General features: G+C 35.1%; 3 protein-coding genes across 5 annotated transcripts; 2 read left to right on the top strand and 1 right to left on the bottom strand.

Annotated features, from left to right (window-relative positions):
* Positions 1-154: 154 nt before the first annotated feature.
* Positions 155-1,976, top strand: LOC110820960 (receptor-like kinase). Its single transcript, XM_022050608.2, has one exon. It carries the CDS (start codon positions 281-283, stop codon positions 1,697-1,699), a length of 1,419 nt encoding a protein of 472 aa, XP_021906300.1. The 5' UTR covers positions 155-280; the 3' UTR covers positions 1,700-1,976.
* A 2,128-nt stretch (positions 1,977-4,104) lies between these two features.
* LOC110820952 (ferric reduction oxidase 2-like) lies at positions 4,105-7,698 on the top strand. Its single transcript, XM_088219475.1, has 8 exons — positions 4,105-4,532; positions 4,617-4,719; positions 4,792-4,995; positions 5,080-5,314; positions 5,725-6,052; positions 6,141-6,384; positions 6,471-7,174; positions 7,272-7,698. The coding sequence occupies exons 1-8, from the start codon at positions 4,340-4,342 to the stop codon at positions 7,409-7,411; spliced, it is 2,151 nt and encodes a 716-aa protein (XP_088075601.1). The 5' UTR covers positions 4,105-4,339; the 3' UTR covers positions 7,412-7,698.
* A 736-nt stretch (positions 7,699-8,434) lies between these two features.
* On the bottom strand, positions 8,435-20,614 carry LOC110820904 (uncharacterized). Of its 3 annotated transcripts, XR_015818974.1 has the most exons (24): positions 20,183-20,614; positions 19,906-20,013; positions 18,952-19,100; positions 18,338-18,419; positions 17,746-18,161; positions 16,633-17,065; positions 16,317-16,540; positions 15,970-16,165; positions 15,647-15,789; positions 15,373-15,547; positions 15,197-15,250; positions 14,623-14,802; positions 13,222-13,334; positions 12,687-12,869; positions 12,420-12,477; positions 12,069-12,128; positions 11,922-11,963; positions 11,700-11,827; positions 11,468-11,603; positions 11,306-11,383; positions 10,748-10,864; positions 9,740-9,802; positions 8,801-8,915; positions 8,435-8,616 (listed from the first exon to the last, which is right to left on the bottom strand). XR_015818974.1 is itself a non-coding variant. In XM_088219474.1 (23 exons), the coding sequence occupies exons 1-23, from the start codon at positions 20,327-20,329 to the stop codon at positions 8,862-8,864; spliced, it is 3,339 nt and encodes a 1,112-aa protein (XP_088075600.1). In that variant the 5' UTR covers positions 20,330-20,614; the 3' UTR covers positions 8,656-8,861. The 3 variants fall into 3 exon arrangements, 2 of the variants coding, with proteins under 2 accessions (XP_088075600.1, XP_021906225.1); XM_088219474.1 differs by lacking the exon at positions 8,435-8,616 and having other exon boundaries at positions 8,656-8,915; XM_022050533.2 differs by lacking the exon at positions 8,435-8,616 and having other exon boundaries at positions 8,656-9,643; positions 20,183-20,613.
* Positions 20,615-25,292: the final 4,678 nt, after the last annotated feature.

Here is a 25,292-nt window from a genome sequence, read left to right as displayed (position 1 = left end):
AACGATGTGCAAAAAGTTTAGAATGAGGAAGATGAAGGAAAAGGCCAAAACGGTTCGTTTTGATTTTGGTCGACTGCCGGTGGGCCCTACTCATACGCGTCGAAGGCAGCCTGGTACAGCCATTACTGCAGTGTGGGGTACCGAGTCTCAGAGCGCGTTGACTGGGTTCGAGTTTCTTAGGACTCGGTTACGCTTTCGACAAAACTCACTGCCTCCCTTCTCCTCGTTCTTCTTCAAGAGACTTCCCTTCAAGTTTCCCCATTATTTTGTTCCTTTCCCCATGGCGACTTTACTTTCAAAGCAGAGTTTCTGTCTCTTCATTTCATATCTTTCAACTTTCTATATCCTCTCTAGATCCTTTTCGCCCGCGGACAATTACCTCATCGACTGCGGCTCCCCCGTCGACTCCATCATAGACAATCGTCGATTTGTCGCCGACGCCTCCACCTCCAAACCATCTCTCTTCTGTTCGACTCGCTCGATCTCACTCATGGCGGAAAACCCTCTCCTGGATACGCCCAAAATCTACCATACAGCCAAGATTTTCAAGAGACCGTCAAAGTACGTCTTCAATGTCGTCGAACAAGGAACCCACGCGGTACGTCTCCATTTTCATCGTTTCAATTCATCGAAGCTCGATTTTGATGATGCGCTATTCCACGTTTTGGTCAATGGATATGTCGTTTTAAGCAATTTTAGCTGCGCTGAAACTTTTTGCCCTAGGGTTAAGGAGTTTCTGATCTGGGTAGATAGTGAAAAGCTTGTTGTTACATTTTTGCCTAGTAACAGGAAGAAATTTGCGTTTGTCAATGCAATTGAAGTGATATCTGCGCCTAAAGATTTGATCTCTGATAGTGCTAAATTTGTCAATGGTGATAAAATTGAGAATCTCAATGGGTTAAATAAGAAAGCACTGGAAGCTGTCTTTAGGGTCAATGTGGGTGGACCCAAAGTCACCCCATTTAACGATTCTCTATGGAGGACTTGGTTTCCTGATTCTGAGTTCTTGAAATCCGGCGAGGGAACCGATGAGGTGTATTCTAGCGGCAGAATTAGGTACCAAAGTGGAGGAGCAAGCCGTGAAATTGCGCCAGATAACGTGTATAACACTGCCCGTGTTTTAACCAGCAAGAATGCTTCAATTCCTAATGTGAATATTACCTTAGAATTTCCTGTGGTTGATGGTTATAGGTACCTTGTTCGGACACATTTCTGTGATATCGCCAGTGTATCACTGGGTTTTCTGTATTTCAATGTTTATGTTAATGGGCATTTGGCATATAAAGATTTGGATATGACAGATGTTGCAAATAATGCCTTGTCCGCTCCATTTTATGCTGATTTTGTGGTTGATGGTGTTGGTAATCTTGGTGTCCTGAGTGTAAGCATTGGAGCTTCATCTAAGAGTATGGAGTACACAGTTGATGGTATCTTAAATGGTGTAGAGGTCATGAAGATGAGTAATTCAATGGGTAGTTTTGATGGAGATCTCTCTGCAGAATTGATCTTGAAGGGTTGGCCCAGAGAGAATGTCGGTGTTTTGATCCCTTTTCTTGCGGTTGTGTGTTTGTTTCTGGGCATTTCCATGGTATTACATCGAAAAATGGTTGCAGGGAAGCACTCTGTGGAATGGTCGAAGTTGCCTGTGGATGTAAGTCAGGTTGATCTGAAGCATTGGAATCAAGCTGGAAAATTATGATGCTTTTTAAGATTTTACTCAAGTTGCAATGGATTCATTTACCTTTCAATCCGTAATCAATATTTACCACTTGTTCTCATATTAGTCTTAATATGTGTAATATATATGTATAACTTTGCTTGGGATGTAAGAATTGCTGTTAATATGTGGAGTAAAGAGTCTGAATTTGGGGATCTGTAACTAGCCTTATGTTGTTAGGAAGAGTTGTCCTCTTAAAAATTGGAAGTTATGTTTTTCCTATGAAAACAGTTATAGAATAGAAGACTGTATTATGCTACATGTGAATTGTATATTTACCTTTTCTTTTTTTTTTTTTTATGTTGATGTCAAATGCTTTTGTCTATTGGTAACTTAAGCTCTGCTTGAGCCTTCCTAGTTGCACGCACTGTTTCAAGTTAAAAAGGAATTTTAGCTGAATGCTCAGAGAATTCTTTTCTTTATTACTACTTAACTGTAAATTTTTTATTGATTATTGGACTATGGAATAGTATAAAATTCATCGATCTCTACTTTCGAGATATTTTCAATAATGTGGGTTCGGTTTTAAGGGATGTATGGAGATTTTTTTAAGATATGAGAATGAAAATGTATCCAAAATCCAAGCTAACTACTATGAGTTGAAGCCTTATTACATTCAATAAAATTCTCCCAACCAATAATAAAAAATTATACCATAATATATATATATATATATTAATATTGGAATATCCCTTAAAAACTTTGTCGTGGAAGGCCCAACTTGATTGATCTAATAAGATTATTGGACTTCCCGTATGAATTAATTTTGGCAAAGATGTCACCACCTTATTCAATCAAACAGTATAATGAGAATTCTCCAATGGTAAATAAAGTAATAATCCCTTTTTTTTTTTTTTTGGCATTTAGTGGATCGGGCTCGTCATAACCTTTTAACCCTAAATGCACTATACTATTTGTAGTGTATATGCAGAAAAGAAAAGGAGGAATCACTGTGAATTTCATTTTTAAATATTAAATTGTTGATAAGTTACGATTATTATGCAATCTTAAGTCACGGTATCAAATTTAAAGCACGACTGTTATACTAATTTTGGCATTATTTGTGGTCTCATTAAATATATATTGTCTCTAAGGCATGATAAATTTTTAAAGGCTAGTACATCGAACATGACATTTGCTTAATGATTCGTACATGGTATTTGGTGATTTTTCAATAACTAGTGTGTTGAATTTTGGTAATGAAAAATTATTATTGACCGAGAAAGAAATTAATTTATTAATATCATTTTTGAACTATTTCTTACTATAATTTTTGTTGATATGGTGATTTTTCAACAACTATGAGAAATTATTATTGACTGAAACACAATAATAATAATAATAATAATTTGGTAACATCACATTTGAACTATTGTGATTTACGTCAAGGTATTTGTTAAGAATTACAGTCAGAGTTAGTCCCATATTATTAGAAAATATTGACTTTATTGGACAGGATTAATTCGAAATATGTGTATAATAATTTTCGTTGATATGTTTTTTAAAAATTCATCTCATATCTGAATGGTCTTCATTAATATTAGCCTTCAGCTGCATCAGCAATATGGACATGTCCAGCACACGAAAGGCGCTACGCCGCACGTGTCACCGGAGTAAAGATACAAGTTGACACGTGCCATTCATACTCCGCCGCATATTTACCACATGCTGCCAGAATTCAGTTGCACCTCCACTACTTTCCTAAATGTACTCATTACATTCATCCTCATCCCGTCACATTCGTGTATATTCCTCCACCTTAATTACAATTTTGACAAGTCATTAATTTTGAAATCTATTGTATTATTATATAATAAGTAAATTAATTGAGTGTTAAGATCTTTGGATTCATCTCCGATTTATTCCATAATCTTGATCAATGTCATTAAGGATAGATAGCTTTCAGGATTTCAATTTTTTTTTTATTTAGGAATTAAGCGTTAATAAACCCCATCTTCAAAAAAAAATTTCTGAAATAAAACATTTTGACGTATACATTCGTTAGATATATATATATATATATATGTGTGTGTGTTTGTGTAAATGGGCATAAAAGGTGATGAATCATGAAACAAAATGTACAGTTGCATGAAACTTGGCTTCTTGCAACTGGAAGGAAAGAGGTCAGCTCATTGGGACCTTTAATTTATCAAAGTCAACTTTGTATCAGAGATATCATGATCTCATCGCTTATAATTAGACTCCAAGATTAAAAACAATAATAATGATTATAAGAAGAGATTAAAAAATCAGTATTGGAATTCTATCTGCAACCAGGGATGCTGCATGCTGTCTTCTGTGTGTGTATATAAATATATACATATGCGGGGATGTATCTCTCAACTTATGCACTCCATACGTAATTAGTATATATTTATATATATATATATTCTTCTTAATAAATTCTCCCTATATAGATGGGATTCTCATCTCATTTCCCTTGTATTATCCGCCTCTCAATACACTAATTTTATAAATCTACATTGTATAGATAAACAGTATATCTTTCGCTGATCTTACTTTCAGACAGAGAGAGAAAGAGAGAGGTAGAGGGAGAGAGGGAGAGGGAGAGGGAGAGAGAAAGAGAGAAGAGAGAGAGAGAGAAGAAGAAGACGCTCATTAATGGAGGGAAAGAAACCAGAAAAAGGAGATGATCAAGTGAGTGTAATTAGGACGATGATAAAGGCATTGTTCATGGTCATTTTTGCAGGGATTCTGATGATATGGATCATGTCGCCCACCAATACTTACAGGAAAATTTGGCTTCCAAAGATCCGAGCAAAGGTTAATCAGTCCACATACTTTGGAACTCAAGGTACATATACACACATATACATGTTAATTAATTCAATGATCGATGTCTCACAAACGAGGAGTTAATAATAATAAAATATTACAGGTACAACACTTTTGATTTTCATGTTCCCCATGCTCTCAATAGCCGTTCTGGGTTCTCTCTACCTTCATTTGGGGAAGAAAGGCAATGCAAACCCATTAGCAAGGTACCCATATACATACAGATATACTATAAATAAGAATTAAATGCTAATGTATTTATAATAATGAATGAACAGATTGGAGAGTGGGAAAAGAAGACAGTGTTTGGGGGGATGGAAAAAGCCAATGCTAGTGAAAGGTCCTCTTGGGATAGTTTCAGGGATAGAATTGAGCATCTTTTTCATGTTCATGGCACTCCTCATCTGGTGTTTATCAAATCATTTGAAAAACACCTTTGCCACCCTCACCGCACAAAACGCTGCAAAACTCGGCGAACACCTGTGAGATTATCCATCCACTTCGACCTATACAAATGGTTATATATTTATATGTTACCTAATTAAATAATGAAATGTATGCTGTAGATGGGAAATTAAGTTAGAGAAAGCAGCATTAATGATCGGAGTTGTGGGAAACATATGTCTAGCGTTTTTGTTTTTTCCGGTGGCGCGTGGGTCGTCGGTGTTGGGAGTGTTCGGGTTGACGTCGGAAGGAAGCATAAAATATCACATATGGCTTGGACATATTCTCATGACTCTCTTTACTGCTCATGGCCTTTGTTACATCCTTTACTGGGCATTCACTAATCAGATTTCCCAGGTAATTAATCTTAATTACTGTCATTTTTAACAAATTAAATTAAATTGTTTGTTAATTAAAAAATAAAATAATACTGAAGAATAAAAAGGTTATGGATTTGGATTTGATATGTGGGGGCCCATTGGAAATCTTGGTGGAAAATGAACCCTCCAATTTGGACACGTGTTGGGTATTGGGATCTTGATAAAAGGTATCTATTATAATATTATTTTATAATAGAATGTTCTGTTTGACTCATCATATTTTTTCTTTAATGACAAAATCATCATCCCAGCAAAATTAATTTTAGAAAAATGAATTATTACTATAAATTAATTTTTAAAAAATAAATTGAATTTACAATTGTAATATTTTTAATTTAATTGATGATTATTTTAATATAATTTAACGATTAAATATATTATTCGCAGATGATAAAATGGGCAAAACACGATATATCAAATTTAGCCGGAGAGATATCTTTGCTGGCTGGACTGTTGCTATGGGCGACCACATTCCCTCGCATCAGAAGAAAATTCTTCGAGCTCTTCTTCTACACCCACTATCTCTACATCCTCTTTTTCCTCTTCTTCATCTTCCATGTCGGCATCAGTTACTCTCTCATTTCGCTTCCTGCTTTTTACCTCTTCATCGTCGACCGTTTCCTCAGATTACTGCAATCCCGACGCCTAGTTCGTTTGATTTCTGCTCGTCTTCTTCCTTGCCAAACCCTAGAACTTAATTTTTCCAAATCTCCTGGTAACTATTCTTAATCAGTGCCTATAATACTACATTGTTTGAATTCATGTGTATTGATTTTCGAATTGTTTGTTATTATTGACGACAGGTTTGAGTTACAACCCTACCAGCGTCGTCTTCCTCAATGTTCCTGCAATTTCCAAGCTGCAATGGCATCCGTTTACTGTTACATCGAATAGTAATTTGGAGGCGGATAAACTTAGTGTGGCTATTAAGAGTGAAGGAACCTGGTCCACGAAGCTTTACCGGATGCTTTCATCTTCTTCTCCGATTGATCGTCTTGAAGTTTCTATTGAAGGTCCTTATGGACCTACCTCTTCTCATTTCCTCATGTGAGCACTTTCTACCACATAGCAAATTTACTGTGTTGTGTTTTCTTTTTGAAGGAATTATTGTTAAAAAGTGATTATTTTGGTAGGCATGATATGCTTGTGATGGTAAGCGGGGGAAGTGGCATTACTCCATTCATCTCTATAATTCGGGAGCTAATCTTCACAAGCCAAACACTGGGAAAGAAAACACCAAGACTTCTCTTGATCTGCTCATTCAAGAACTCGTTAGATCTCACCATGCTAGATCTCATCCTTCCAGGCACCGGCACCCCATATGAGCTTTCCAATTTACAGCTTGAGGTTCAGGCTTATGTGACTAGAGAGAAACAACCAACCTCTGACAACTCCAAGCTTTTACGAACTTTATGGTTCAAGCCACACCCAACCGATGCACCAATATCTGCAATTTTAGGACCCAACAGCTGGCTCTGGCTTGGTCTAATCATATCATCTTCGTTCGTTATTTTCCTCATTTTGATAGGGATCATAGGTCGCTATTACATATACCCTATTGATCACAACACAAACACTGTTTTTCCTTATACTGCGAAGGCTTTTTTGTATGTACTGGTCATGTGCGTGTCCATAGCGGCAACCGCTAGTGCGGCGGTGTTATGGAACAAGAAACGAAACGCAATGGAAGCGAAACAGATAGGAAACGTAGAAGGGCCAACTCCGACTACCTCACCAGGATCCTGGTATAATGCTGACAGAGAATTAGAAAGCCTTCCTCACCAATCTCTCGCTGAAGCCATCAGTGTGCACTATGGGAAAAGACCTGATCTAAAGAGTAACTAAGCTCTCTGATTACCATGTTTATTATATAGCAAGCGTAGATAATATAATAGTGTTTGATATAATAATCACCTTTTTTGTTGGTGGTACAGGAATCTTATTTGATTGTGAAGGATCGAGTGTTGGAGTTCTTGCTTGCGGTCCAAAAAAGATGCGGCACGAGGTCGCAACAATCTGCTCATCTGGGATGGCAGATAATCTTTATTTTGAGTCCATCAGCTTCAGCTGGTGATCTTTTGGTTATTTCCCATGCGAACAAAAGCTTGGCTTGCTTCAAGTGGCTCCATATGGTCTGTAATTTTGCTCATACTCCTAGTAAATCTGTAAGTCCATAAAAATAAAACAATATCCTGTAACCTTGGAGACACTTTTCTTTTTCGTCTCTGCTTTTCTCATCGTTTCTTCTTCGAGATTTGTATCCATTCCGTCTGCTTCTTTCCGTTTCCTACAGGTAGTTCAGAATGGAAGCTTGAATTACAATTTTTGTCTATTTATATTCATCCCTACTTATTTAACCAACACCTTCATTACAATTTTGGCTAATCTAATCATTTTCATTTTCTCCAAATTAATATATTGTTATATGTAAATAAATTAATTAACTTATAAGACCTACAATCATGACAAGTGTCATTAAGGAAATCAATTTTTTGATTGGTAATTAAGTCTTAATTTTTCCTCATGTCTTCAAAAATAATTTTCTGAAATAAAAGTGTACCTACACATAATATATATATATATATTATGTGTACCCACATATATAATATACGTAAGAAAAAGGTGATGAATCATTAGATAAAATGGACAGTTGCACTATCCTTGGCGTCTTGCAACCGGAAGGAAAGAGATCAGCTCATTACGGACCTCTTATTTATCAAAGTCAACTTCTTCCCTGCATACAAGATTCTCATTTATCATATTCCCCTTATACGTTCTGCCTCCCAATACACTAATTTTATGTATCTACATTGTTTAGATAGGAAGTATATCTCTCACTGATCTCAGTTTCAAACAGCGAGAGAGAGAGAGAGAGAGAGAGAGAGAGAGAGAGGGAGTTCATTAATGGCGGTGAAGAAACCAGAAAAAGGAGACGATCAAAGCGGGCTTAATTAGGACGATGATAAGTAATGCTAATGGTGAGTTTTGCAGGGACATATTTACGTATGCGCACACAATAATTAATCAGTCCGCATACTTCGGATTCACATTATATATATATATACATGGTCCTAGCAAAACTTAATTAGCCCACATATTTCGGATCTCAAAGTACATATAAATATATATATATATATATACACATATTAATTATTTCAATTCTTGATGTATCACAAACAAGGAGTTAATAATAATAAAATATTTAAAAAACATTACATGAACAGTAATTGGAAATTGGAGGGCAATTTACAGTAAAAAGTTCGTACTCATTCCACTTCCCTACAGGTTCAGAATGGGAAACTTGAATCAACAGAAATATCAGGAAGTCACCAATATGGTAGTTTCCAAATAATATTCTTAATGCAATAATAATTCCAAATATTATATTTTAATTACCATCATTCACGTCCTCAGATAATACAATAATATTCAAAAATTAACCGTATATGAAGTCATGACATACCTTCTGCACTACTCTTCTAGGCGCTTGCTGCCATTCCTCAAAATCGCAACAAGTTCTCACTTCAGTTTCTCATAATCTTGGCACTGTAACCCATACATTCAACCTTAACTGACATCTGCAAGGAACTACACCCTGGTTTCACATTCCTAACGGATGATACAAAGTGAAGCTTTTGAAATTTGAATTGCAAAACAAGTATGAACAGTCTGGTCCAAGACAAAGTGGCTAATCTCAATTCCGACATATATATTGAGACAGAACAGGATCCAGTTGGTGCAAATCCAAAAGCATCAGCAAAAGCTCATGATGCAGTTAAAAGCGGGACTCTATATTCTGCAAACTCGATCTAGACAAACTTCTTTTTTATTTTCATCTAAAAACAAAAGATTATACAAAATCGGAAATATATAGAAAAAAAAAAAAAAAGAATTGGATGCAGAAGACAAAAAGGGTTGTGGGTGCCAAGAGGGCCTCTCTGAAATGGATATAACTTTCCCAGATGATTCTTGGCGACTTTCCATTGGACAGCTCATGGAACTTGGTTTGTTCACCATTTATCGACAAAAACACCAGAGAGATACAAGGATCACTCCTCTCCACACAACAGTGTTTGGCTGTCCCAATCTCAAGCGACCAAAAGGCTGCCCACCAAAATCACAATCTGTCACTTGGTATTGGAGACATCGCCCTTTAGAATGATTACTTCAATCAGCCCAACCAGTCTTCATATTAAAGGGTCAAAGATCAAAATCTACTTTTTTCCTATTCCAAGATGGTAACAGAAGAAAGTCTCTCATCCAAGGCTTCAAGCAAATCATTGTATTCAGCAAACATTGGGTGAGACTGGCAACATAATGAAGATAAAGGTGAGGTTGACATACATACACAATATGCAGCCAAAAGTACATGTTATGCAGCAGAATCTTCAAGAAAGTGTACCTGTAAAGTTGCACTATATGCCTTCCATAATCGCATGTCATGCTGAAAAAGATCAAAAAGGACCTGCATAAAACCCAGTAACAGTTGGTTGATATTAGGAACTAGGAACACAATAAGGCCAACGGATAAGGGAAGGAGTATTGAATATATTGCTCTAGTATTACTATAAAATTAATAATAAAAAATCCATGTGTCCAGACTGCCTACAATTATTCTAAACATCCTAAGTTTCAAACTACTTTGGCATTCCCCATTGTCTAGCGTCAGATGTTCACTGACTTGCCTAATTCCCATTCTTTTGGGTATTAACTAGGTGATTGCGAATGGCTTTAGGGATAAATTGTGGACTTGGGGTGGATTTGTAAAAATTTAAAAATTGTTAAACTTATTCCTCTCATTATTTTTTGGGTAATTTGGAAAGAGAGAAACAATAGAGCATTTGAGGGCGTGTGAGCAATATGGCCAGTATTAGGGACAGGTGGAATATAATGTTTTTGAGGCTCTTATACTTGGTCATGACATTCATGGATGAGATGATTTTGGGAAGATTATAGACGTTCTAACTGAAATGTAAATATTTTGTGCATGGATGGCACCACCTTGGTACCGTGTACTATATACACATTCTTTTTATCTCAAAAAAAAATTCTCATGTTTTACTCTGAAATCAGTATATTAATGAAAGATGCTAAAATCATTTTAGTAGGACCAGAATTTCATGAAAGCTGGCTTTAGTGTTTCAAGAGGATGCAAAGTAAATTCCCGAAAAGTTGTTTTAAGCCATTTCTATTAAAGTTCATCAAAAAACTTCAAAATAATTCTTAATCCAAAATGAAGGTTTGGATTGTCCATTCTGTCACTTAAGTTGAATTTCTTAACATTTTGACTAATTGCCTGGAGGTGGGAAAGGGACAGAAGGTAAAAATACATAAAGCAATTGCACTGATGCCAACACAGAACACACAAGACATAAATACCAGAATTTACGTTAAATGACATGAACTCTACCTCAGATCGTCTTAAGAGAGTAGCTAGAACAACTATCCATTCTTTAAACTTGACAGAACACATGTGAGCTAAGAGGAATTCTGCATCCAATCGACTCTGCAGTGTACTCATCTGAAGCTGGTAGCATAAACAGGGAGTTCAGTCAGTAAACGAAGTTTGAGGCTAATAAATAATTAGGACCCCAGATTTCCTATTAATTCTGGTGATATCATGTACTGACTTTAAACCATAAATTATCTTTCAATCATATAACAACAAAATTAGGTGCAGGTTATAATGAACATATATGACTAACTATTCTGTCAGTAGTTGTCTATTTTTGTCATAAATGGCAATAAGCTTCCGGATACTTCATCTTAGTCCTGATAAAATCTATAACCATTAGCACCAACGACGTTGATATTATAGAATTGTAAAAATTTAAAAGCAAATCTTCAAGAAAAGAAATTAACTGCACTACCTTGGGGGTTGCATAAACGCATAAAAAGAAGACGAACTAAGTGGTCAGTGCTTTGAAATAATACAAACAGATTTAGAAAACTAAAGAATCAGTAGTACCTTCTTTCCAATCAATTCAAGCCCTGAAGCAAAATTCTCCAAGCGAGCAGAACCATATCTTTCTCGTTGAAGATATTCCTGCAATAAATAATTTAGAAATAACTTAGAATTTCTCTAGTGAAAAAGTGTGCATCTCCCATAAGATTTTCAAGCTCTTCTTACCACTAAATCAAACTGAGTACCCTTTACAAATGCAACGAGCTTCGAAAGTTCTTTCCCGGACATTAAATAGCTAGCATGACTTTCTAATATATTCTTAACAGAAGATACATGGGCATTTTGCTCCTTGAACGAGGTACTGATCAGAAGAATAAATCCTCAATGAGAATAACATACATAAGCAAAGTCGCAGGGTCCAAGTCATGCAAGATAATTGAAGGAAATGTAGCAAAACCTTTTATCCAAGGATGGCCTCCTGTAACCAGAACGAAAAAGAAAATAACCCAAAAATCTGGGAGACAATCTATCTGAATCTGCGGATGCTTGATCATATTCTCTTCCTGATCTTAGGAGGAATCTCACCTACAAACAAAGCGATAAAAGGACTTATCACAATCCCATATGAAATTCAGATATCATCTTTTTTGTTTTTTTTTAAATACATGTATCTCAGTACCAGTTCTCCAGCAAGTTCATAGAGAGACTCATCAAGTGTTGCCTGCATGGAGTTAAAAATCATCATAATGCATCATAAAAACAAAAATAAGCAAACAGAAAATGAAAGAAATCAAAAAAAAATTGCAACATAAAGTGCAACGATTACCTGCAATAAGCGTAATGCACAATACTGACTGACAGCAGGACCTTCAAGTTTAGCAATTACCTAAAGGAAATCAATCAAATTTTTAACCAGGACAGAAGGTTCCTAATTTCTAAAATATAAATATATTCTGCAGCATGGCTTCTCACTATAGAAAAAAAATATATTTAGATCACTTATCACCCATAATAGTGGAAAACAGCACAACCAAGACAAGTACAGCTGAATAGGTGAGTTATTCAAGTGACAAACATTCTTCCAATAATTATATAGGGAAAACAAGATCAGAAGAAGCAGAACAATCCCTAGAGCCAATCAATGACTATGATTTAGAAGGTAGATCCCAACTCTTACAAGAATATAGCAAGCTGCAGTTCGATACCACCTTCGTTGAAAGCAATCCTCAAACAACCTTCAAATGGAAACAAACGATGGATAATCACATACATAGCATCTAGCAATATCATAGAATATATAATATAACACCTTGCTAAAGCCCCGTTTGTCAAAAATATTTATCCAGGATTAGATAACTAGGCATGTGTTGCATAAGCTAACATATGCATTGCCGTGGCTCTTCATGAAAATAGAAAAACAAATTCGAAAAAAGAAAGAAAATACTCTGTTGATCTTCCAGCCGCAGAGAACAAATGTGCCCAATGCCGACCATCAGTTTTTCTGGCAACACTGACCACCACATCATGATACTCTGGAAAATTTCTGATCAAATCACATGTCTTCTCCAAAAGAGAGAACTTAGCAGCATGTGCACCGACCAAATTCTGGTTCTTGTTTGCGTGTTGCCTGCAAGGAGGAAACTAATAGAGATTAGAGCTGAAAACACAAATGACTAAATCAACCCAAAAAAAAGAGCGAAAAATAGAGGCAAGATAGCACATATAAAAGATAAACCAAAGTCCAACTGAGACATGCACAACGAACACTACCTTTATTAAATGCCATCAAATTACATGCTATATAGAAGTATACAAAATGCATTTCCAAGAATAAACAATAGAACAAAGCTCATCAACTATTAACAAGTGCCACAACAGTGTCATAACAAGCCTTTGCTTATGTATCAAAGCATAGAGTAATCTCCAATAATATTAAATCCAACACATTAATATAACACTGAATCCTTTATTAGATATACCTTGAAATTTCTGCATCAAAAACAGTAAAAAGAAGCCACTCCAGACAATGGGAAAAATGAGGCTTCTCTGCCGAAAGTTGTGCCAACCGCAACGCCTCCTCACTTTTGTCCCTCTGGAAAACACATAATCACAAAATAATTTAAAAGAACATCTTAAAGTTAATATACAAAAACATCATAAGTTTATCTCAAAAAAACATCATATGTAGGAAACCCTCAATAACATTTGGATTTCAGTTCTAAAATAAGCAGGGCATTCTTTTATTTTATTTTATCTGAGAATACGCAGAGCCATCATTTTAAAATGACGATAAAATCTCAAAGTAGAGCAATATATTTTGCACAACTCATTTGGAAGGCCTTTTTTAAGGAGCATATGGTAGTTTTTGGCTGTATATTTCTTTTAATCATTATTCAGCGAACTATAATACCTCCTGTGAGATGTTCACTGAGATGTTTTACCTTCATCAGCATTAAGATGCAAATGGCACAGATTTTTTTTTTTTGAGAAATAGCAAATAGCACCAGATTTTTAGACCAGAAGAATAAAGGGGCCATTTACTGGACCAGGCACTCCTTGAAACATGCTCAACCTAATCAAGCAATGAATTTTACAAGATTCCATTCTGGGTGACCAATAATGTCAACAAACTTTGCTTTTGTTTCTAGGAATAGAAAGATAACAAGAGAAAGCACCAAGAGCTTGCTGCCCAAGTATAACAGACAACTTATTTAAATTCAAACAGAGGGGCCAAATTATTTATCATGCTGATAAAGCAAAAGCTTCAAAATGAAAAGGCAAAGAGAATATATTTCACCATAAAAACTGGTCTTCAAGATCCCAAGAAATTCATCCATAAGTTGGAAAAGAAGCCTAATATTGAAGAGGGAATTTGAAGAGGAACTGACCCTTTTCCATAGGGTTAGGGATTTCCATAGGGTTAAAGACTATTGGCTCATGCCTATGGCTAAAAGGTCGCGGGAGAGTTTGTAGTCATAGTAGATCATTTACCCTGTACCTAATTGTATATGAAAATTTTCTAACAAATGATACCTCCTTGGTACATTGTGAATAATACATTCAATCAAGTATAAAAAAGAAATTATTTTTTAAGTACAATGTAATATATATATATAGATATACATATATATCTTGCAGTAGGCAAAAATTGAACCTCCAATCTCCAACTTCTTGGAGGTGGAGAAGTACTGCTGGCCCAAAAAGTGAAGTGTTATCTAAAAAAAACATAAGAACAAGGCAGCACCAACCATGTTCCTTATTTAAAGTTCCCAAGACACAGATCCGGATTTTAACACACATGCTCCATATACATGCACATATATAAGAGGACGAATGAATTTAACATCCATACTCAAGAGCAAGGAGCCAAAAGTTAATACCTGAAGAAGATGGCGAAGTAAGCAATGCAGTATAGTTTGAGCTTGAGGTGTAGGCTCAAAACATGGAAACTCTGTGCAAGCTGAAAAAGACATTCTCTGGGAAACACCGACAACAACACCGGCATTTGGAAGAAGTCCCAGAGGATACACCTCACGATCAAATTCCAACTCTGGGTCCAACTGAAATATAAAATGTTTTGTTATAGTAAACAAATGATGCATGAAAGGATATCAAAATTACCAAACCATTGAAAGAATATCAACATACTGAATTAATAAAACAAAGATACATGCATACAGTTAGAATGGAATCTATATCAGATTGTAAAGGATAACCAGAACCATTTACGAAACTCAATTCTTGCAGTATCAATCAAAAGCAGAGAAACATGGATAAACCCAAATGCAATTACCCTTCTTCTAGATGATTTATTTACTAATTCACCAATCGACCAAACAAAATTACATTATCAAAGAAGATGAGAAGAAGCATATAACTGACCAAACAAGTTATGCAAACATTCACCTTTCCTGGTCTAACTATTAACTAAACATCAAAATAGAAAGATATTACCTGCAAGAAATCCTCCTGCTTAAAGGGATCAACACCAAGAGATGGATACCAAACCTGTAAAAGTAAGCTTCCAACCAGAATCTATATCAGACAAGAACTACTGGCTAAAATAAATTAAACTGTTACGGTCTGGCAGAGTATAAGAAAGTATTCTATCAATCTTAACAGTTGTTTACCTGCATTCCTCGGTGGCCATAATCTAACCAGGAAACTTCCTCAATAAGATTTGTTTTCTCCTCTGACTGACCACAGGTTACCCAGAATAATTCAACAGAGTCAGTAAGCTCTCGCTCTCGCCCATCATCCAAGTCAAGAAGTGACAGATCCCCGTTTGCTCTCAAAATCAGACATCTAGCAAAGTAGAGAATCATTCAGATGCTTTTTTCACATAGACTTCTATCATTATTTTTTGAAAGAAGAAAGTCACATTATTGAGCCCCCAACAGATACCTTGCAGGCTCTCTGACTGAAAAATCTGAAGGAGAGTTCTCATTGCTTGTGATGCATTCTCTTGGGAGCTGATCAGGAATAAATCTCATTGCTGCTGGATGACTCTTTGCAGTCATGATTGAGAGTTCTCGTACTGTAGAAAGCTGTTTGTCATTTTATCACTTAAATTTTATGAAGAATAAGTTTAAGCAAAGCACTCTTATTTGAAGTGCATACTGAAACTTCCAGAGTGCACAACTATCAGGGATAACATTCTTATTTACAGAATTTCTCACTCCTCAAAAAGTTCCTTAAGAGAAAATAGCTTAAAAGCATTGCTTTACCTGTAGGTTTGGTGTACTAGAAGGTGTTAATTCACTAGACAATTTCACATGGAATATATGAACATCAAAAGGGCGATAGGTCGCAAGTATGTAATCTTGGTATACATCCATCACCATTGGTTTGGCAAGCAATTGCTTCCGACAAAGTAAAGAGCTCTGATCAAGGTGATATCTAGGATAAAAGAGCAATTCATACCTACAATGGACCATTGAACATCATAAATAACCATATCTAAGAACAAAACAATAGCAATGATCATGTTGGTGGCAATGAAATCATCCAAAACCTTTATCAATTCCAAACTTAAAAGAAGTAGCTAAGACATGAAGTAAAGTTTGTGTCTCACGTGTTAGACGAATCAATATAGTTGCAGACGACAACAATCTTCCCTAACCACAACAAACCTTTGCACTGAATCTTCTGCTCTTGAGTGATATCTCCAAACACACGCCACTTTTTCAATCGTATATCATATAAAATTAATCCATGTAGACCAGCAACTGCTAAATACATTCCATCCTTGCTAGCAGCTACATGCTGAACTGGCCAATTTTGGGAAATATAAGAAACCTAGACCAGACCAGAAAACCTCTATCAGAGAATAGTAGTGTAAAAGCAAATGAAGACAACAACTGGTCAATATTTTCATTTGAATACGTAACTGGAAGGCTTAAATGTAGAATTTTAAGCTCATCAGTATCTTCTGACTGCACAATAAGCAACCTATCTTCACCGTAAATCACTTGACGAACATAAGTTGTCCCTGAAACTCCTCTGTTAAGGCAACATTTGCCGAAAGAAAAGGCAAGAACTCTCTCTGATGATTCTTCCTCAATAGCATAAAGCCTATATCCGTATTCATCCCACTGCATCATTGAAGTGCCACTAATCATTGGTTCATATTTACAATCCTGATTTGGCTTAACCCTTGGAGAAGATACAGAACTCAAACCAATTTGACGAATTGTGGACATCAATCGGCAGCCAGAAACAGACCAAACTGTAAGTCCTCTAAACTTCCACCCAACAGCAAAAGCAGAATCATCAGGTGTCCATGCAATACAACTAACAGGACCAGTGTCATCCATCGAATATCTGCCAAATAACCCAGACTGAGACATGAAAATCTATTCTGGAAGAAACCCTCATATGTTATGAACTTCTGTTCCCATAAGAAAAAGGGGAAAAACTGACATAAGCTTTGATTGTAGACACTTAAACTACATACAGATTCAGCTAGTAAGTAGCTTAAATGCAGATAAATGGTCACCATCAATCACATTGCTCATTAAGGCAAGATTTTAAAAACTATCTAAAAGTGTAAACCTTAGATCTAATCTGGGTTTGAGTCCCAGAAACAACACCATCTGAAGACAAACTGGTAAAGAAATTTACGAAGTAATATTATCTGAGCAACAAATGACAATGATGGAACATGTTATTATTGACTGTATAGCAAGAGTAAAGAATTCAAAACTTTACTGCAGCTTAAGAAGCGAAATTTAATTGGACGACCCAAAATTAATGCCTAAAAGTTTCAATTCTCACTTGAGCACATGTCCGCTCATGATCCTCTATTTCCATTCATTCCATCCTTGGACCATAAGGGTATCGAGAGAGAAGACAAAGCCATTATCTAGAAGTGCCAAAATCCACATACAACTGAATATTATTTTGAAAATAAAAATTAATTGAGATGCATACATTGCTTAGAATTCTCTGAGAAATTTAATAAGAACTAAAACTCTAAGGTATTGATTTGCAAGCCTTCTTACCCCCAGTCATATAGAGAAACAGAACGTATGAGGGACGAAGATTCTGCCAGGTCATATAACTCAACAACCCCTCTTCTGGTACCAACAGCCAGGATTTGTTGCTCTGAAGCTACAGAAGTACAGACAGCATCACCCGCACCCATCCTCTTCTCAAATATGATATTTTCAGCTTGCTTTAAGCCTTTCTTGCTCACAGAGCATGATACCAGTTGTCCATCTGAATATAAAACAAATAGCAACCTCATAGGAAAGCAAAACTCCAGTTGGATGATAGCAGATCTTCTAGAGATTTTGCAATCGGAAGGCAAAACTCCTTGAGCATCCCCAGAAGCAAGACCATTACCCATGGAATGTGATAACAATGTAACTTCATTCTTATCATGTGGATTACAGTCAAGTTCAAAAGATCCACAGAACTGAAGAAAAAAACATAAAAACAATATTAATGACCAAAAGAATAATTAATCTATATAATGAAATATTTTTTAAAAAATAATCTATATGCTGAAATAATAGTACAAGATTAGCATAAGAGTATAGTGAATAGAAAAAGACAGGGAAAATAGGTATATTAGCAAAACAACAGTATTACCTCTCCCTTCCAGGAGATGCTATATAAACATCCATCAGAAAGTCCCAGTAGTATATGTTTGCTATCACAAACAATATTACTCCTGCAGAGAAGAGATGAGAACTAAGAAGGATAAGAAGCATGATATCAACACAAATAGCCAAAAAATCTTAAGCACACCAAAAGAATGATGATTAATGAAACAGGGGATATAATTAAAACGATACAACATCTAGTGGGAGTATATGCAGCTGTAACAAAATTAACTTCACACTAAAAGTCAAATCTAGTTTTCAGTAACTTGGAAAAAGAACACACTCATGAGACATCATTTCAAACACTGCACAATTAGCAAGTCGTATTATTTTCCAAATGTCCTCATTTTTTTACACGGTTTATCATGCTTTCTATATCAGCCTTAAATACAGGTACCTTTTAAGCTTCTAGAAGTTTGAACCGATATTTGCATCCTCCATATAAGTTCACATCAATAAGATAATATAGGAGAATCAATACTGCTGATTTCAGTCAGGGAAATTATATTTCATATTGACTTGCTTGATACAAAGAACTTTCAGAATTTTATAAGCAGCAGAAAAAAAGGAAACAAGCAAATGGAATGGAATGACACTTACAAAGACAAGTTCTTCTTTGCAAAAGGGACCTGCTCATCTAGAAGAAGGGTTATAGTTGCAAGAAACAATCCTGAAGGTTGTTTCCCTCCTATTTGTATTCGTTTTTCAGTGAACTGGACTTTAAAAATATGAAGAAAGAAAGATGATGTCTGTAAAAAAATCAAAACCACAAATACGTAAGCAATAAGGAATCAAGTGTATGCATACTCCATAAACTAAATGTCGCCAGAGAAAATTAAAATTTTGTGTGAAATAAAAAGCCTGGTTCGCATCAACCTATTGTGCCTCTTCTCACGATAAAACACACTTGAAGCCGTAACTCATGTTTCTCGTTCAAAAACTTAATGGCTATAAAACAAATGAGAGCAAATAAAATATACATATGAAACAACAAATGTTGTCCTGATAACAATAATCAGCTTCTTTCTCTTCTTTTTTTCTTTCTTTTCTTTCTTCTCTTTGATTATGATAGATGCCATAAGCCATCAGCCCACTCTTCCAATAAATCTAAATTTCATTCCCAAATACACAAGTATACACCTATAGGCTATAGCAACATACAGCCATTGCACTTCTGAGATGGCAAACTCAAGCAGTCTTGTTTTTTCTCAATGGCAAACTCAATTCGTCAAACGAACTTGCTTCCATGCTGGTGTACTTCTAAATGCAAATGGTAGTAGCACTTGCATTAGGGAAAAAAGGAATACCACATAAGCGAATTCCATTTCTGGATTTTCATAAAGTGAGACATTTTGCTAGTAATACTAAATATGCCAAGCCAACATTAATCCAAATCAGAAACGCGTAGGTATAATTATACAGCTTTGTATAACGTCAAAACAAGGAGAAATAACATGCACGAAGTATACGAGGAAACCTGCATAGCAGTAATTACGACAGTAGAACAAATTAAGATATCAACAATCTCGTTAAGGAACGGAAAGGAAAACTTACAAGAACCGCGATCAACTTTCCATCCAGGCTCCACACTGCTTGCAAATTCTCACCCTCCCTTTCAACTGACTCCGAATCTCTTTTGTACTTCCCTAACCTCACTCTATGCTGCATTATGACAACCCCCGTCCCCCGTTCCGTCCAAAACCAAATGCCCAAACCAAACAACAGTCAGTCAAATGCACGAATTAACTTAGTGAAAACCGTAACTACAAATCAAAACCTCAGACACACACATATAAAAGCACGGAAATGCGCGAAAGTCATCGATATATACCTGACAAGAGCTCCAGAGCTCGAGGTGAGTAGGACAGACAACGAGCAAGGTGCGATTGATGAGCTTGAGATATACGATCCGTTGAGAAGACGGGCAAAGCCCTTGTTCCAGTGGAATCACCTGAGGCCATCCATATGCCATGTACATCTTCACTGATATTTTAATTTTACAGCTCCTCGCACAGAGGATTCAAAATGACGAAGAAGATGGGAGAAGTAGATCAGAGAGAGATCAAATTAGGGTTTAGGGGAAGAGATCTGAGGAACATTTCATTGAAGAAAAGAGTGATAAAACCATACAACCGCAATTTCACGTTAGATCTCACAGGGGATCCATTAAAGAAGTAAGCATCAGCAGGGTCTTTCCGGTCATCAAAATCATGCTCGTTTTTCTAATTTTTTTTTTAATAAATATATGAAAAAAAAAAAAAAAATTCTTCCAAAATTAATGCAGAAATTTAAGTACGAGGCGACGTCGCACCATCAAAGCGAAGAAGATGACCAACTTTCAGGCTGGGTCCCAGCGGGAAGCGGAACCTTTGGACCATTTAGCGGGCCCTCTCGTTGATTCGGCTCAGAGCTGTAACCCCACTGGATCCAATAAGAAATCAACACAATTGGGCCATAAAACGCTGCGTTTTATCATAAATAGCCACGCTTAGTAACCAATTAGAGGCCCATATTTAAAAAATGGTTTAGATTGGACCCCGTTCACCAGGGAAATAGGCCAATACCAAAACCCATTTAAAAGGGCAGCCTAACTAGACTCGGCCCATCCAATTAGGGTCCGGGTCACGGCTCATTGTGCTCGCTTCTTATTTTTTTAAACTAAATACAGGAAAATAATATCCAAGTTGAAATTATATTTGATCTATATTTTACAAATGAAGTGGCAAAACTACCCACCTTTTTATGAAATGGTTAAAAAGAATAGTTGGTTTGATGACTTTATATCCAAAAGCGACGTCGTTTTACGAAGGTACTCAATCATGTAATAAATAAATGAAGGGAAAGGACTAAGACAATGAGTAAAGAGTGGGTGAAAGGCAACAAAAGGGAATGATAGATTAGAAGAAGAAAAAACCAAATGAAGAGTCAAAAAGGGAAATTAAAATAGTGATAAGATAACAGTAGGGATCTGAGTCTTGTGGGTATGCATGCACAAAGAGCCAAGAGAGGAGACACACATCAAACATTTTGGTTATGGATTGGGTCCCTTATGTGAATTAATTTCAACCATATCATATGCTATAATCATTTATATTTTCTATTTTTTTCACGTTAAATTTACACTATAAATATTTTAAATCATTTGAAAATTAAATTTTGTAAGTAATGTATATATAGTTATATTAGTTTTGAAATTAATGGGTTCCTTTTATTTTTATTTTTATTTTTTTTTATCAAATTATTTATTCGTTTGTGTGGGAAAAATTTACAATTCAAAAATGAATAGAATGAATTATAAGACTCTCAGTTTCTTTTTATTTATTTTTTTTAAGAAAATTTATTTTCTTTTTAAAGCATAATCACCTTCTCTTTTTCTTTATCTTTTCTTCCAAAAAAAAAAAAAAGAAAGATATCAAAACTTAATCACGTTAGAAAAACTTTTGGAGTCACTGTCACCTCAAATTCATAATAACATCATTTTTCAACAGTACATAAAATTAAATATAACGAAATTATTTCATATAAACATAAATAATCATTTGTTTTGTGTAATATTTAATTATTTAAAAAAAAATTAAATTTTTTTTTTATAAACTTAAAAGACAAACATTTAAAAAATTATTCACTATCTCTATTCAGAATATGCTAATAATAAATTATTAAATTAGTTTGATTTTAACTAATATGACTTTATTTATTTATATTTTAATAAGTTGTGAACTAAATTATTTAATTAAAACTTATAATTTTATATAAAAATTTTATTTTGTAATATACTACAATAAAATATAATTTATTTATAAATTAGTGAGTGGTAGAATTTATTAATTCATTTTAACACATAGGTTATAATAGATAAAAAAATAAAATAAAATTTAATTGAATGTATGATAATAGAGAGAGCATAAATAACATTTTAGATAATGGAATTGAATAAAATAAAAATGGAAGAATGGAGAAGAGGAGATTGATTTGAAAGTAAGATAGAAGAAGCATGAGGTCCCATGGGGAAATGTAAATTAGTGGGGGGATGGGTTTGATGGCAAACCATCATGACTACTCTAAAAATCAACAACACAAAATTAATAAATAAAAAGAGGGCAAAAACAAAACCCAACAAGTCTTGGGGATTGGGTTTGGTGACAGTAACCGGGAGCGGCATTTGGGCCATGCCGTGTCTTGGCATCGTCAGGCACTGCCCCGCTACATCTTTTCTCTTATTTTTCTTTTCCCTTTCCACCCCTCAAGGGTTTTTTAAATACTAATCATATATATTAAAAAGATAAAATAATTTTATCTAATTATAATTCAAGATGTGGGGTGTATTTTGGATATTAATAATGTATGTTACGTGCATTATTATTGTATGGGTTTATTTCAAAAAAATATGTGCACGTATTTTTAAGTGAAAAAAAGTGTTTAAATTGAGTAAACAATGAGAGAACAAAATGTATAATAGTTTGTAAAAATAAAATATTTATTGTATAATTTTTTTTTTTTTTTAAAAAAAAGATAATTTATGTACAAAATAACAAATTTTGAAAACAAAATAAAATTTACCCATTATAATATTATTTAATAATTATTTTATTCTCACTCTTTTAACCAAATATACACGGATTATGATAAAATAATAATAACTTAGTTTCTACGTGTTGCAAAACTCATACAAATTAAAAAGATAATTTACTGAGTTCAATAATTTTAAGAATTTAGTTGATTGTTTTTCAAGGATCAAAAAATAAAAATAATGAACATGTGTAGAAACTACCAAATATACAACACACGATATAAACATAGAGAAATATGAACCATGGTTTGAGGACTTATTAATTTATTTAAAAAGAAAAGAAAAGAAAAGGGGGAGGGTCGGAGGTCGGGAGGGGGCACGAGCAACTTGGGTATGGAAAGGACGGAGCCACGCCGGCGTGTTGGTTGGGCGGGGTTCGTGCCACCGACGATATTTGTCGTCTGCCCTACCACTCCTCTTTGATTCTCCTTGTCTTTCTCCATTATCACTCCCTTCACATGCCCCCACACTGTTTTTCTTTTTCCTTTCTTTTCTTTTTCTTTTTCTTTTTCTTTTTCTTTTTCTTTTAAAAAATAATCATACTGACCCACTTTTTCTTTTTTCCCTTATTACCATTGTAACTCCCAGAAGAAAATTGCAATTAAATTTATTTTTAAAATAACATTTTTTTCAAAAAAAAAAACATCATATAAATTATCATGTATCTACATCTTCCGCTTCATAATTTTATAAAATATAATAATAAATATTACTATATTGATTTATATAATAACATATGCAATACCCGAATTCAAAAATTGGCTAGCGATTATCCTTTTTATTTATAATAATTATATAAATAATTTATTTTATTTTAATTATAAAAAAATAAAATAGACATGAAATTGAAAACAATTTTAAAAAAATATGTTAAATTTGAATAAAAGATGTGTTTTAAAAAAAAAACTTGAAAACAACAGGTAAAATCGCAAAAAAAAAAAGAGAAATTCAGTCACGTAGAACAATCCAGTCAGTAGCCACGACCATTCAAAGCACGTCGCGTGGCAAAACACGCTGATATCGGCACCACGCGGGCAATCTGCATGCCTGACAATCCGACAGTTCCGATCACATCCCGCACGCACGGACGACTCAAATGCATTCCCTCTTTAAATATGATCGGACAGACGAGATCAATCGCGATGAATAGTCTCGATTTGCCCACACAACCAGCCTAAACAAATAATGATCGCTCCACGTTGATGCAGAAGAACGACTTAGGTCGATACGGGATGGGTATTTAAACATCGTGTCTCAGGAAACCCTAACCCTACCACACTTACCATTTTCGGAGAAGAAGAACCAACCGCCGGAGAAGGAGACCGACCCCTAAGCGCCGTTACACTAGAGCCACCGCCGACCACCAATGAAGGTAAAATTTTCTCATTTCTACTTGGAATTCAATTTCGAGTCTCCTTTTGACCATATCGAAGTAAAGAAACGACAGGTAAGATGAAAACTATAAGTAAAGCTTGGCAGATCCGTCGCGGCAAAAACACTAAAACCCCTCCGATGATCCCCTTTTCGTTTTCTGTATCACACAATTTTTTTATCATTGTGTTCACCTTTTTTTCTGTGCAGGTTAGCCAAAGAAGAAACCCCAGCCGCAAAGGAGAACCATCGGAGCCACCTCACCCGGAGACCCCCCCCCCCCTTCTACTGGTAGGTTCAGTTTTTTTTTTTAATTTTCTGGCCAACCAAGGCCTCCTATCGTATTTTTCTGCATGAATACGTGTAACACCAGCCAAAATTGGCTAAAACTGGTCGAAACCGGTCAAAACTGGCCAAAACCGACCAAACCGAGGCAAACTGCTGCCATGGGTAGCGACGGTGCCGTGTCAGAATCCTAAAATATATTGGAAAGGAGTTTCGACACCGATTTTGAGATTTTTGGATATTTTTGAGTAGGTGACAAGTAATTTAATTTATGCAGGAAAAATTTAGGAAACTCAGACCCCATCAAGAGGCGTAGTTGGCAGCACAACATTTCAAAACACCGATCCAGGTAAGGATCCCTTACCTTATTCTCTATTACGGTAAATTAATGATTAATAATCGATAATTGTATATTTTGTGAAAAATTAGAAAAATTCAAAAAAAAATAACTACAAGTCACTAATAGAGTCAGAATCGGTTAGTTTATTATTTATCTTGATTCTCTATTTATTTTTCTATACTACTTAAATGGCTTACTATTATATTGTGCGTATTATATTGATAGTTTTTTTTGTCTTCTCGATTATTTAGTTATTTGGTCTCTCCTATATTATTTATTTGGTTATCTGGTTATTTGGTTATTTGGTTATATTAAACTATATTGTTTGTTTAAATATCGTTCAAATTAATCGGTAAATATGAAATAAGACGTCGG

This window comes from Carica papaya, chromosome 5, assembly GCF_054855325.1.
Source record: "Carica papaya isolate Zhongbai chromosome 5, ASM5485532v1, whole genome shotgun sequence".
NCBI classification, from domain to species: Eukaryota; Viridiplantae; Streptophyta; class Magnoliopsida; order Brassicales; family Caricaceae; genus Carica; species Carica papaya.
The sequence above is the reverse complement of the archived record's forward strand: the minus strand, read 5'-3'. Positions and strand labels throughout refer to the sequence as shown.